The 15,459-nt window shown below is 41.9% G+C and overlaps 1 protein-coding gene across 4 annotated transcripts in view; it reads left to right on the forward strand.

The window, feature by feature from the left end:
- grm3 (glutamate receptor, metabotropic 3) overlaps nucleotides 1-12,012 on the forward strand; it is a 46,254-nt gene extending 34,242 nt beyond the window's left edge. For all 4 annotated transcript variants that reach the window (XM_037767353.1, XM_037767352.1, XM_037767351.1 and 1 more), the window contains 7 exons: nucleotides 333-575; nucleotides 688-877; nucleotides 3,356-3,665; nucleotides 3,777-3,970; nucleotides 4,088-4,220; nucleotides 6,505-6,682; nucleotides 8,396-12,012. In XM_037767353.1, the coding sequence (XP_037623281.1) occupies nucleotides 333-575; nucleotides 688-877; nucleotides 3,356-3,665; nucleotides 3,777-3,970; nucleotides 4,088-4,220; nucleotides 6,505-6,682; nucleotides 8,396-8,472 (1,325 nt within the window). In that variant the 3' untranslated portion in view covers nucleotides 8,473-12,012. The remainder of the gene's footprint in view (nucleotides 1-332; nucleotides 576-687; nucleotides 878-3,355; nucleotides 3,666-3,776; nucleotides 3,971-4,087; nucleotides 4,221-6,504; nucleotides 6,683-8,395) is intronic.
- The last annotated feature ends 3,447 nt before the right edge of the window (nucleotides 12,013-15,459 follow it).

The following is a 15,459-nucleotide window of genomic DNA, read 5'->3' on the forward strand; positions in this document are numbered from 1 at the left end:
CGGCGTTTTTGTCCCTATGTGACCTCAGGGAAGGATGGGAGGCCGTTGATACACACAGACATCACCAAGCATACCGGGCATTTATAGCCTCTTAGCAAATACTTTGGTAACTGGCTGGTCTTCAGTAATGAAAACACCATTGTAATGCCCTTCACTGTCAGTTCTGGACTCCTAAGGCTTAACTGACCATGGCTTATTGTCTCCGTCCTCGCTGTTGCTTTTAAGAGGCATCAATGAGACATCAATGGGATGATTGTTTAGCTTTAATCTCCTTTTTCCACTCGTCTTATCACTTTCTTTCCCGCTCTTTTGTCTCCTCTCACCCCCTGCAGCCCCTTTCTCTCCTCCAGGCAGTGAGACAGTAGTGAAATTTGATTCCCAGGGGGACGGCGTGGGCCGATACAACATCTTCAGCTACCAGCGCTCTGCCGATCGTTACGGTTACGTGCCGGTAGGTGACTGGGCCGAAAGTTTGACTCTGAGCAACGATCTGATTCACTGGCCCAGAGAAGTGGTGCCCACCTCGCAGTGCAGCGACCCATGTGAACGCAATGAGATGAAGAAAATGCAGGCAGGTAGGAGACTGAATTTCAACAATGTTCTTTTTCTTATCACAGTGACATACCGTACTGAGCAGCAGTGCCTTTTGAAAAATCACATTCTGCTGTTCGTATTCCTGTTTCCCAGGTGAGTACTGCTGCTGGATCTGTACAGCCTGCGAGCCTCATGAATACCTGGCTGATGAGTTCACCTGCGCGCCCTGTGCTCCTGGCCAGTGGCCCACTGATGAACTGACGTCCTGTTACGACCTTCCTGAGGACTACATTATGTGGGAGGATGCCTGGGCCATCGGTCCAATTACCATCGCTTGTGTAGGGTGAGTGACAAAGGGCTGTCAACATGACTGGTCCTGGAGTTGACCTTTCGCTAAACCCTTCCCCTGAGCAGTGATTGTCCAATCAAAGCTTTGCAACCGTAACGGCACGCCTGTCAATAAGAGCAATACTCTGCTTTTAAAAAGAGTTGCAGGGTGGCATTTTTTCTTGCCTTTCCAAAACCAAGAGCAAAAGTATAAGAAACGGATTGAACAGTGTTCTCATCTACTTAAACGTAAGCTGCAACTTTTAGCACGTCCAGCTAACTAGTTTACTCCCTACAGTAACAGAGTGTTACTTTCATACTTTCAAAACCAATGAGCACATTATTAGCTTACTACATTAGTTTGTGGCTTTACAGGTTACGTTTTTATCATGACCAGCTGTATAGTATTTCCCCACTATGTGGAAGTTGGTCCTGGAAGCCATTAGAGTTTAAGATAACGTTACCAACTCTGTTTGGCTTTTTATTGGATTTGGGGATGTTCTGACCCCAGCAGTGTTGTAGTCAAGAAGACCACCTAAACGGAGACCAAGTCATGACCGAGACTAGAGTGTGTCAAGACCGAGACAAGACCAAGACTTTGAGGGGTTGAGACCAAGTCAACACCAAGACCAAGGCAGGGCAAGACCAAGTCAAGACCAAGACCAGAGTAGTGCGAGTCCCACACTGCATGACACACTTATGATAAAATGTGGAACATGCGAACCACTGAGGCACTCCTCAAATTGATCTGAAGGATCCACATTCCCATAAAAACACCCACAGAAAACAAATGAAGATTCCTCTTTCCTTTGTTGTCTATGAGCAATCACAGAAAGGATGTTAACAAATAAATCAGACAATGCACAGGCAATTTAGTGATATCCACACAGTTCTTGGTCGGTTTTGAAATAAAATCCAGAGTCGTCTTTGTCTGAGACCGAGACGAGATCGAGTAAAAATGCGGTCCATTCCGAGATGAGACCGAGTATTCAAAAAGTGGTCATGAGACTGGTCTCGAGACCAAGACCGATCTAGAGTACTACAACACTGCACTTCAGCAACCCCAGTCAGTGTTACCCAATATGTCATTAAGTTTGCCAAACAAATCAGTTAGTCCTGATCCTAAAAGCCTTTCCTCTTGTAACATAAATATTGAATAAAAGTCTCATTACACATTTTTCCTCATCATACTTACAATACTAGGACTATATAGCTTTAAACTGCAATACAACAACAATGCTGCTCCTTTATTTGCATGTTTTCTACAGCATGTGTATTATCAGTTGGTGAAGATGTTGACTTTTTGCCTGGGACTTGCAGCTTAAAGGGGCATCTAAAAACTAGTGGAAAATGCCAGCCGTGCCGCTTTCATCCTTTTATCCAAGGTGCTTGTGAGGTTGCGCTCCTGTCGCGCCTGCTGTTACTAAGCAACCAAAACCTGCGTACTGCGATGATGATGATAATGATGAAGTTGCAGCAATTTATCAGTAAGCCTCACTGACTAAACTAAACTCAAAACAAAGATAAATGGATTTCCAGCACAATCAATCCCTCACAGTAGCTTGCTCGATTTCTCTGTGTCAAGTTTCAACCAGATGTTGTGATGTTCTTGGACGGAAAAGGTGAAGAAAGTAAAATAGTCTGTTGGAACAGATGTAAAGCTCTGAGTAGCCCTCCACTAAAATGATTAACTTCTCCTCCATATATTTAGCATAGACTGATATTTTCAGAAGATAGAAAAGATATCTGCTTTTATCTCGAGGCGTAGCCATCGCGTCATGAAAAATAGCCGCTTGGGAACACTTGTGCGTCATGACGCCATCAGTCCCGCGTTTGAGCATGCCTGCCGTGCATCGACATTGACAACAATGGATTTGAAGGCACACAAAAACGCAGCATGTGAAAAGCCCTTAAGTCTGTTAGCATGATATCGTGTACATAGCCATCACATGTATATTTAAGATCCCTTTCACAAGATTATTGTTTTAAATCTAGTCAGCTGAAAACATAAAAAATTCAGCTTTTTCAACCAACTCATATAGCTAATATTGTCTTAATTTCCCAGCTAGCCACAGCTGATGAAATCTGCCAGTGACTGTTGTTATTTCAGTCAAATCAACGGTCGTCAGCTGGAAATGAAAAGCCAGCTTTTGCCTACCTGTCTGAAGTCAAAGACCCACAGTTTCAAAAATTGCTACGAAATTTGAGTGGTAAATGTGCCTCCACTAAACTGCATATGTGCCAAGTGAGAAAGGAAAGCTTGACAGACGTAGCAACAGTAACTAAGGGGGGGGGGGGCTTAGCAAACGGTCAATTTACTTATGCTTTTCCATACCATATTATGATATGATGCTTATAAGATTTTCTGATTATTAGTAATATATTTTGTTAAAGCTCAGCCCTACTTGTGTAATAGCATATAAGCACCTATCAAAACTGTAACTTCATGAAACTGCTTGTCTGTTTGGCTGCATGACTTCCCTCCTGTCCACAGGTTCATGTGCACCGGTCTGGTGTTCTGGGTGTTTATCCGACACAACCACACACCGCTGGTGAAAGCTTCAGGCAGAGAGCTATGTTACATCCTCCTCTCGGGAGTCTTCATGTCCTACGCCCTGACTTTCCTCTTCTTGGCCAAACCCTCTCCCGCCATCTGTGCCCTGCGGCGCCTCGGCCTGGGCACGTCGTTCGCTGTGTGCTACTCCGCCCTCCTCACCAAAACTAACAGAATCGCCAGGATTTTCAATGGCGTGAAAGACGGAGCGGGTGCGGTGAGGCCACGCTTCATTAGCCCGTCCTCTCAGGTGAGTGATTGCAGCATCATCACCATCCATCTGCATCAGTCAGACGGACGGATGGACGGACAGACGGTGGACCTTGATGACCTCACGCTCCTCTCCTCCCTTCTTTTTCAGGTGTTCATCTGTCTGAGTTTTATCTCCGTCCAGTTGGTGATGGTGTCGGTGTGGCTGCTGCTGGAAGTTCCCGGGACACGGCGCTTCACGTTGCCAGAGCGACGGCAGACAGTCATCCTCAAGTGTAACGTACGCGACTCCAGCATGCTGCTGTCACTGGGATATGATGTGCTCCTGGTCATCCTGTGTACTGTGTAAGTGTGTCATTGCTGGTTTGATTTGCCATGATAGTTCAGTTTACAAAGTTTTGTTTTCATAGCAACAACCATTTCAGTAGAGTAGGTATCAGAAATGTGATTCTCTCCCTCTAGGTATGCCTTCAAGACCAGGAAGTGCCCTGAGAACTTCAACGAGGCCAAGTTTATTGGATTCACCATGTACACCACCTGCATAATCTGGCTGGCCTTTCTTCCCATCTTCTATGTTACATCCAGTGACTACAGGGTATCTTCTCGAACACACACGCACAAATACTTGTCTGCCTGTTAGGGGGACATTGCATTGACCTACAGTACATTAATTTCCTGTTGAGTAACCCTGATCCTAACCATTACTACTACACCACAACCCAACTAAATGTAACCCTAATCTTAATGGAAGTTCAACATTTAGGCATTTATTCGCTTTCTTATCAAGAGTTGGATGAGAAGATTGATACCAGTAGGTTAACTTAGCATAAAGATCGGAAACAGGTAGCTTGGCTCTGTTTTAGGACTCATTCCTGGAGCACTCTATATTCAATGTGTACACTGTAGTGTGAAACAACACGGAGGCTCCGTAGTCCGAACCAAGACAAACTTTTTTACTCCTTCCAACCTTGACAAAGGCAGCGCATACCATATCCACTCCTTCCGTTCTTAGCTTTCACAATAAAAAGCCCTAGACATACATTATACACTGCGTAACTGTTTACCAGAGGAGAATTCACACAGAGCATTTTGCTAAAAGGAAACTAAAATAGCTTACAGGAGTTTAGGCTATACAATGAGACTGCCAGACGCTGCTCTAGGTCAATAGGATCTCTGTAGTTGGTCCTCTGCCTGCGAAAATCTATTTGAACCTTTTATTGAAAAAGTGTTGCAAGTGTAGCAAAATCGCATCTCTGCCCATATGAATAGCTTTGATGCGAAATATCCACAGGTGAGTATCCTGCATTTTCATCACACCCACAGTGTGCAAAGGCCCTTAGTCGGCTGCTGGCTGTCACTTATACTGTACAGAGAGTGTTATCAATCTTCTCATCTAACTCTCAGCAAGAAAGAGTATTTCCCAAAATGTCAAATTATTCTTTTAAAGCCTCGGAACACCCACACAGGTGTTTTCAGTTAATCTGGCTGATGTGTGGGCGTCTATAGATTAATTGAGGGACATCTTCCCGATTCTCCTGTTAGCTTTGTTGAACCTGTTGGGGCGGGACAAATTACACCTTCATCATTTTTATTGGTAGGTGAAGATTTGTGAGCTGATAAATTCCCATCAAAGATCTGGCCCACCTTCAACCTGAGCAGAAGTCTAATCAGACAGAAGAACTAAGGCTTTAACCCCCAAATTATATTGATTTACCTTCTGGGGACACGTTTTTGTCCTCAAACAGGAGGGGGGGGGGGGGGGGGGGGGGGGGGGGGGGGGTATAATATTAACATACAAGCACACAGGTCACAAAACAGTGACGACGCAGATGTAGTGGCAACTTAAACAATTTCTAATCCCGCTGGCAAACGTCCCAGCTCTGCAGTGTTGGCATGACAAACCGACAGGCTCCGTCAAACTGCTGACACATGTTCAAATTTAACGGCAAAGGGGAGTGAGTGAGTGTTCACCTGATCCATACAAATCTTAAGCACACACACACACATACACCTTAAGCACACGCTTCCACAAACACATACACACACATACACTGTGCACTGTATCAAAGGGCATAAGAGAGGAGTGCTGATGCCAAGGCTGCTCATTTGATCCCTATAAAAAACACCTCACTTTTTCTCACTACCCCCTCCTCTCTCTCTCTCTCTCTCTCTCTCTCTCTCTCTCTGGAAATAAGCATTTCTTTGGCCTTGTAATCTGACTTTAAGATTAGTCAGGTAGAGGCACAACATCACCAACATACCCAACCACCCACTCATACACACACATGAGTATATACAGAGGAGATGTTGAAGGGTTGATTACTAATGTGCTTCTCTGTACAGTTCTGGGATTCTACTGAGTTGCTGTTATTGAACCCTGCTGCCACACAAAGTTAGACGTATACAGCCGGCATGATACCTAAGATTGTATTTAGTATTGATTTTGTACAATAAATCACAGAGAATGAAGTTTAAGCTACCATTGATATACTGTTAACTTTGGCCTCTGTGGTCTCCGTTGATGAAGTCTTTTATTGATCCATCCTGTAATTGTTATCCTCTGAACTGTTGCAAGGTAACAGAGTCTGCCAATAAATAGTTATGCTCCCTCTTTACAGGCCTCATTGGCTCTGTTTACATATACAGATTGGTTTATTACTTTAGGCATTTTTTACGCTTTAAATTTATCTATCAATGTTTTATTTTCTGTTAAGCCCTTTGTAATACTCGTTCAAAAAGTGCCTTTGAAAAATGTTCCTTATTACAGATTATTATCATCAAATTAGCGCTTAACAGCAATTACTTTGTACTACATTAGCATAAGATGTATCCATCAAAGTCAGGCTACTAATTACTGTCCCGTCTTCTTTTCTCTGCAGGTTCAGACCACTACCATGTGTATCTCGGTCAGTCTGAGTGGCTTCGTGGTCCTGGGTTGCATGTTTGCTCCGAAGGTCCATATCATCATGTTCCAGCCCCAGAAGAATGTGGCCAGCCACAGGCTTAACCTCAATCGCTTCAGTGTCAGTGGGGCTGCCGCCACATACGCATCACACGGTAAGTTACATGCAGTTACCTCATTTTTAAAGAGACAGGGGTTTAGAGCAGCACTCTCTTGCTCTTTTATTATTCTGTCAAATGGGTGTTTTCAGTGTTCAATATTTCAGCACAACGGACAGCCCTGTGTTCCACTTTTGCTATAGGAGGTAGAAAATCTTGATTTATAAACTATGTAGGGGTTTGTTTTCCCGTCGGACAATTTGGGGCCGTCGATGAGCGTCTGTCGGCCTAGTTTTTCGGTGGGTCCCGCACTGTCGGTTCTAGTCTGCCCGTGTCAGAGTTTTTTCGGCCGATTCAGCATGTTGAATCGGTGGCGGAGCTCAGCGGTGAGAGGAATCACTCTGATTGGCTGTTCAGTTTAAACGAATCAGTGCACGAGAAGAGAAACGGACACGAGGAAATCAAGCCAACGAGTAAAGTCAAGACGAAAACACAGAAGGCTCTTCTCATTTTTCATCTTCATATCATCTGATGATTCCAACACACGGATATTTTCACAACGACATGGCCGTCTGGAATGAAGCTAAGTGGTGAGTCAGAGTGGTGTGAAAATGGTTGGCAAACGCCGTTTTGTTTTATGTACATATCAGAACAACAGCTTGTATATCTGCTGTCTTCGGTCTTCCGGTTTCCCCTTTTTGAATGACAAATACAGACTACCACGACCTGCTGGTGTGGAGTTCATCTCACACAGGCGCAGAACGTACGTGGTAGTTGGCCGTCGACTGTAGCCTCTGCGTTGTGTTCGAGTGCAACTTTTTGACCAAGACAAAGTCGACGCAACTGGTGGCCTTCGTCGCCACCAGTTCTTTGATGTCGGCTTGGTGTGTTCCCAGCTTTACCTTTACGGTAATGCATGATTGACAGTTTCAATCGTAAGCAGGGCTGTTCTCAACCAAAGAAATTCTTCACCGACTAACACTCATACGATTTTGCCGACTAATCGATTAGTTGATTTAATGGCCAGATCTGTAAAACTGAATTTCTCCACAAAGAATCACACAAAAGCACCACTTTAAATCTTGTGTTTACCAGAGATGTGCTCATAAGTTTCTTGGAAATAAGTCATTCAGCATGTAAAAAAAAGAATAAAAAAAAGATTAATTAGAAAGAAATCTAAGTCGACTAATTGACTAAGAGAGGGCAGCGCTAATCGTAAGCCAGTTATAGACTGCAAAGAATGGCATCCTGCTGACAGAGCTGTAGTGTTGAGCAGTGCAATGAGAAAGAAGTGTGTCCCTAAGAAATGACTGGAATTTTAGCATATTCCACGCTACTAAATAGGCTTCACAAAAACAGTAATTAAAGGGTTGGGTGCAATTTCACGCAAGTTTTTCCAAATGACTTGTAAATTGGCAGTGATAGTATATTTATTACCATTGGATTAAGTCTGCATTTACACCACCACTGATGTCATTCATTTAATTTGCCTATAAGGTCAATGCTTTTTCTACACTTGTGTCTAGAACTCAAACACTATTATGATTATTCAATATTTTTTTGTCCTGAATGTGATTTCAGGTCAAACGTAATGGCATAATGTGATAAATATATTGCTTTTTTTGCTAGTTTTAGCATATGGGGGCAAAACTCAACTCAGGAAGGCTGTTATGAACGATTATATGCACAAATCTAATGTCTAAGAACGCTTGATTTCTGTCTTTCTATGCAATTATCTTCTCCTTTCTCGCTCTCTCTCTCTTTTTCTAGCTTCTGTCAGCACCCACCACGTCCCAACCGTGTGCAACGGGAGAGAGATTGTCGACTCCACTACGTCCTCTCTGTGACCACGTCCAGTCCACTCTCTAAATCTGCCCCTGCGACTGTTAGCCAATCCATGAACATTATCCCCCTCAACCATCATTCCCCACCTCATTCACACACTATACACACTCACATACACATATGTACACACACACACAAATACATGCACAAACAAACAAACAAACAAACAAACAAACAAACAAACAAACGACCTTCCTCGTGGACTAGAACTGTATCGTTTCAAAAATGTAGAAAGTGTGTAACTATAATTAAATTATTTTCTAGGGATGTACATACATGGAATCGACATTGTTGTAAGTAGAGAAACAAAAGAACAAAAAAAGTTTTTAGGAGAAATTTTTGGAGCCTTTGTTTTTGATAGCTTTGTTATGACGCGGTGTAAATAGACATGCGCTTTATCATGGTAGGAGGGCGTGTGTCTCTCAGTCTGGATGCACATTTGTGGCTCTGCTTGCCTCACCTGCAATATCCCACGGACTTTTTATTCTCATGCTTTTTTGTAGGTCTCATTGTAATAACCAATTATGTATGCATTTCTATTGTGTATCTGTACATTTGTATATTATACTACTGATGGTTCAAACAGCACAATGTTGACAGTCTTGTAACCCTAGAATGAATGTGGACATAAACTGGACGGTATATGATGGCTGGAACGGACATGTACAAAAACCCGCCAAACTCATCGACTTGCAGTCACACTGTGCCAGAACACACCTTTCAGTTTCATCTTTTCACATCTTGATAGATTTTCTTCGCAGCCTAGATCCGTATAAAGAACCCATTGTAGCCGTTTTTGCAGGAAAAATATGTTTTGCTTTTGATACAAATGTTAATTTTTCTATTTCTAATCATGGAATCCCTTTATCTAAACGGCCATAGTTCCAGACATGTGTTCACCAAGGCAACAGTATGCTCACTCCCACTCTCAAACTGCCTGCTTTCTTCAGAGGATTGCTGTAATGGATTGCTAATAACAACTAATAACAGGCCTGAAAAGATATAGTACATCAAATGCATTTCTTCTGCCTCAAAACTGTCAACACAGACAGCGCTGCGATAGTTCTGTCAACAAAACACAAATTGGCGTCTCACCCGGTAATTATGAATTTGTGCTGAAATGACTCAAACACTAATGGAGGCAAACAAGTCTGCTTTGCTGAACACATGTTGAATTTTTCCAACTACAGGGGAGTGGTAGCTTTTGTTTTTCGTGCCCCATAGATACAGTACGTGGTGATGTTTTGAATATGGCTATGTGCCTTAATGTATGTTTGATAGAGGTTGAAAAGAGATCAGTTTTACATTGCCAGCTGCAAATCATTGTTTGGTAAATGTAAAGGTGACCCCAGTATAGATGTTTCAGGGCAACACAATGCCAGTTAGTTTCATTCCCTAGCAAGCCTTCTGCCATTGATTGTTTACCTGAAGTGTTGAAATGTGAGGAATCCTTAGGTTGAAATGACTTTCTCTACCCCCCCTCTTTCTCCAGTCTGTGATTAAAAAAACAAACATGAAATGGACGTTTCTAATAGACACCCGTCACACTGATTTTACTTTACATTTTTTTACATCTTTAGCGGCTCCAATAAAAGAAGGAAGGGGAAGAGAAATGCTCATATACCATTAAGATGAAGTCACTGACTCGTCGACTCATTGAAGTGTGCAGTTTACATGTCTGTGTTAAATGTGTTGACGTTGAGAGGCACAGTGGAGCAGCTGGCTTCGGCGGTCCCAGAGAGGCTCACGAGAGGAAGCAGAGCACACAATGTCAGCTGCTGGCAGATCCTATCATCTAACAAAAGGGATGTTAGAGTAGAACTCATGTGCAGAACATGCAGAACATTTATCAAAACATCCCATCAAACTCTCCGTTTGTGGACAGACTCTCTGCTGGGCGACAGTTATGAGACGGGGAGGGGGTAATAAATGACAAAAACATGAATAAAGTTTTTTATAAGAAAATCTAAATAGCCTAAATTAGTTGACTAATTTAGCACAAGGCTACATCGTGTTTTATTTTAAAGAGTGGCCTCTCTTGCGAGAATGTATTGCATTTAGGATAAATAAACTGATCTTAAATGGTTAAATATGCTGTCTAAAATAAAGTGTGACTGTTATACTTGATATTTCTAACAAAAATATGTGATCAGAATCACTTAATTGCTTCCCCCAGACAAGCATTTTAGATGTAGTTTCTCCAAATCCATACAGTAGGTAGAGGCAGAACTGTTGAACATTCATCTTTTGACCGGTCTACACCTTCTGCACAGCCGGTCTTCCAGCAGCACCCTGTGATTATCACACTGAATGATAGATTGAAAGAATTTTAGAGGATGCGCCAAGACGAGCCGACCTACATTGGGGCGTGTGTGTGTTTAGGTGCAGAGAGCAGGAGGAGAGAGAGCGATGTGGCAGAGCAGAGGGGAGCTGCTGCTGGATTATGTAAAGCACTCCCACAGCCCAGAAGTCACAGCGCTTCTATGGAAGCTCAAAGCATCTCAGAGATTCACGGTCTTTGTTAGCAGAAGGCTTAGCCATTCACTCAGTGGTCCTGCTCCCACAAGATACACCCCGCATAGCAGGTTGCTATGGACAACCACTGCCACATCCGCTGCCGGAATGTCTATTTGTCTGCATGGAGAGGAGGGTGGGAGGAGGAGGGGTGAGGAGAGGGCGAAAGAAGAGGAATAGAAAGCTGGTTGCTGGTTGTGATTCAAATTGGCAGTGACTGATGAGATTTGGCTCAGCGAGTCCCAGTACCCTACTCCCAGCTTTTAATGGCCGCACAAATAGAGCACTTAACCCGGATTTTCTTCTCATTTAGTCCAGGGGGCTAGTCTCGGACAACAGTCTCACACTCTTCCTCTGACCCCCTCTCTCTCTCTCAACCCACCTCACCCCTTGAACCTTTTCCCTCCCGCCACCTTGTGTCCACCTCATCTCCACTCCATGTGTGAAACTTGCTGCTCAGCCAAGACCACCTAAAGCCAGACCAACAGACTGGTAGCCCACACTTAAACTCAAGCACTCAGATCTGGATGCCCACTGCAGCACATGCCAGCGAGGCGGCCTTGGGAGGAGGGATATAAGGGGAAGGTAGATAAAGGAGTTGGAGAGTGGATGGGAAAATGAAAATGGGACTCACATGTAAAGAAAAATGCATCACCTTTCTCACTCCACTGTACTCAGTTTATCATCTCATGTACCCAGTAACTCTCTGTGGAAGCTTCTTTAATTGGCTTTACTCATGAATATCCCTTTCAAGCAGCTATAGCCATCCACTACGGACATTGCTCCTCTATTCAGCCTCTGCCAACTGCCATGTGCTCTACAAAGGTCTCTGTGCTGTAGCCCCCTGCTTATACAGCAGAATGTGTCCTCGGCCTCTGGGCTTTTGAAACAAGACAAGATCTCTGCGGCGACGTGAAGCGGCGCTCAAGCTGAACTCTGGAACTGGTCAATCAAAGCAATAGTTCCGTGTTTATGATACGTGCAATAAAGAGGCTGTGATGACATCATAATAAATAACAACAAGCAAACAGCTGTCTGCTCGTCCTTCTGTGTCCAGTCTGTCCTGCTGTTCGTCTGCAAATCTCAGCTAAAATCTAAATATTAATTGTAGATAGATTTGTCTCTACAGCGACATCTCACCACCACTTTCACACACACATGCTCTATTCATAGTGTGCGTTGGCAAATGTTGAAAGACGTCTTTAACACTCCAGCGTAATCTGTTCCCTAAGTGATGGCACTCCAATTAAACCATCTACTGGAGTGCTCACTGGCTTAGGACAATACACTCCAGTGTGTAGGCTCACTCGCACCAAAAAAGACTGGAAAGAAGGAACAAGTAAGCGTCCAAAGAAAGAAACAGTTACGGTGACGTTTGTCAGTAGTTTTCTGTCCTACACTGTGAGGTGGTTCATGAATTTATTGCAGATATTACAGGTAGTCAGTGCCACTGTCTCTTAGTTCTGGCTCCATCAAACTGCCTACAGTTCCTACTTTTGCAGAACTACATGTTGACTCTTTTCTTGCAGCCAGGCAATGGTCCCCCTCTGGTGGTAGGCTCAGGTCATTACACAAATAACATTCATACATATACTGTATACAGCCAGGAATTTCCATCCCCATTAAACTGTTTGGCAGCATGTTTAATTGGCCAGCAGTGTTGGAAGAAGTACTGAGATCATTTATTTAAGTAAAAGTAACAATATCACAATGTAAAAAATACCGCATTACAAGTAAATGTCCTGCACTCAAGATCTACTTGAGTAAAAGTACAGAAATATTGTCAGCAAAATATGCTTAAAGTACCAAAACTACTCGTTCTGCAGAAAATATGACCCCTGTGATTAATATATTATTATATAGGACATTGTTAAATTGCTAATACTAATGAGCAATGTGTAAGTAACAGTTCACTGTTAAAAAAAGTAAAAATAAATCCAAAGGGTTGTAAAAGAACTAATGGTGTATGAAAAAAAGAGGGGGAAATAAACAAAGTACTGCAACACAAAATTGTATTTATTTATTATAAAAAAAGGCTGTGAACCACTGGTTATATAATAAAATGATCTATGTTATTTAAATACAATCTTAGTCTGAAAAGTAATCAGTAACCATAGATGTCAGATAAAGGTATTTGTGTACTCAAGTAGCCTAAAGTACAAGACTTGTACTACTCAGTGTTCTACTTGTACTACAAGTGCTTCGGAGTAAATGTACTTAGATACTTTGCACCACTGTAGCAGTTCAGTTAACACTTCTGCAGAGGTGGAAAGAGTACTAGAATATTGTGCTCAAGTAATAGTACTGTTACTTTAAATATATTTTACTCAAGTAAAAGTAAAAGGCCTACTTGTGTATACATGTAGGCTACTTAAAGTAAAAGTAAGGGGGTGATCACATATGATACTGTTCAATTAAAAAACTTCTTTAGGCTACAAAATAAATTGCATTACATGTCCACTTATACACAAGTACAACAATATCATCAACAAAACCCATAGACAGGCATCTGCAGTCTGTGCATACAACATAATAAATATACAACTGCATTCATCAGTGTAGTCTCAGGAGATCAACCAGAACAGACAAAACTGAGACAATTAATCACAAAATGACAATAAATAAAATCAGCTACAGACACTTCTTTAGAGAATAGAATAAAACGCAACCAAAGCAGACAGCGTGGACATGTATAAACAATATAAACTCCACAGCAGCTGCAGCCACTACACATATTATTACAGCCAAGGAGAGACTTGCACAGTGCACACAAACTATGTTGCCAAGCAACCAAGTGGTTGTTGATGATGTCATCAGCGGTGTGTTGTTGTTGGTACTCACCTGTGGTCTGAATGGCACCGGAAGTCCTCCTTAATCTGCTCCAGGTTTAACTTGTCTACTCCTTCCTTTTCAAAGCAAAATATGACCAGTCTCTGTCCCAGTATAACCAGTCCATTAACGATCTCACACAGCAGAAAGTCCCCACTGAAGGTGGAAGTTCCTCAGTGAACGCAGCTGGAGGATATCCATGTTAGACTGTAGCATGTTAGTCAGACCCAGCTTGCCCCTACTGTAGGACACAGGTCAGGAACATCTTGGTGTCACTTTTAGCCTGCTCACCGGGGATGGTGCATCATTAATTAAAATAGATGCAACATTTTGTTTTAACTATGCCGAGGTAAAATAATGCTAATTATGCCAATAACTACACCCCATATATTATCCTTACATTAACTATGCTTGATGTGGCCCCAGTCTGTGAACTCAGCACATGAACTCAAACATTTCTAATCATTTCCGGAGTGTCACGTGTGCTGGACATGAAGCTCCGCCCTCCTGCTGCTGCAGACACACCTGCAACTTCTCCTCCTCTGCTGCAGCTCCTTTTTAGCGACTTTTCAGTGACGAAAGTAAATGTAATTCGTTACTTCCACCCCTGCACTTCTGCAAATGATAAAAAAAAAATTCTGGTAACATTTAATTTTACAGCTCCACAAATTTCATGGTAATTAGCAAGTAACCTGTGTGAAATTTCTTTGGAATTACTGCCAAATTACCCCCAATATTTACCTCAAAATTACTTTCTTATAAATATTATTTAATAATTATATTCCGCTATTTCCCAATAGCTGGTAATTTATTTAATACATTTCCAGGAAAAAGAATACAAAGTTAATTGATATGCTTTATTTCCATGTCTGCTGATAAGTAGATAATAATTAGCAAATAACTTTCTTTAAAAAAAAAAAAAAACTCCCTGAATCATTACATTAGCCATGGTGAGATTTGTGCCTGATCAGAAGTGTCTTCTATTAGTTTTGGTTTTCCAACTCCGATGAAGAGCAGCTGCTTCTCAAGCCTAAGGGCCCTATTTTAACGATTATATCTATTTTAGCATATAATTATTAAATAATGTGTATAATAAAGTAATTTTCGATAAATCTGAGGTAAATATTGGGGTAATTTGGCAGTAATTCCAAATGAATCTCAAATAGGTTACTTGCTAATTATCACCTAATTACCATAAAATGTGTATTAATTAAAGACCTGTAAAATGAAGTGTTACCTTTTTTCTCTGTTTTCCAATGCTCACTTCAGGCCAGCTGAATGTGAGGTCTTGGGGCAAGGGCTTGAATAATCTTACAACCAAAACAATTTATATAAATATATATAGTTGTAATATTAGAAAAATCACCCAAAATAAGACAATATTTTTGATCCCTTTATGTCAGATTTAAGATAAGCTGAAGCCATCGTGTGACGAGGGTCATAATGGCTACGGATACTCAAGAAATTGCTTAGATTTTTAGTTTTTCCTATTGGTTCTTTAACATATCTTCTAAATATTCACACTTAAAGTGCTGCCTGGAGTTGGAGTGAGAATCTGAAATTTAAGCAGTCACAGTGTCCCACCAAATTAATGTTATTAAGCTGTCTACGGTTACTTTTTCTGCTCATTTTACGTATAAAACGTG

The sequence above is a fragment of the Sebastes umbrosus genome, chromosome 4 (assembly GCF_015220745.1).
Source record: "Sebastes umbrosus isolate fSebUmb1 chromosome 4, fSebUmb1.pri, whole genome shotgun sequence".
Classification (NCBI taxonomy): Eukaryota; Metazoa; Chordata; class Actinopteri; order Perciformes; family Sebastidae; genus Sebastes; species Sebastes umbrosus.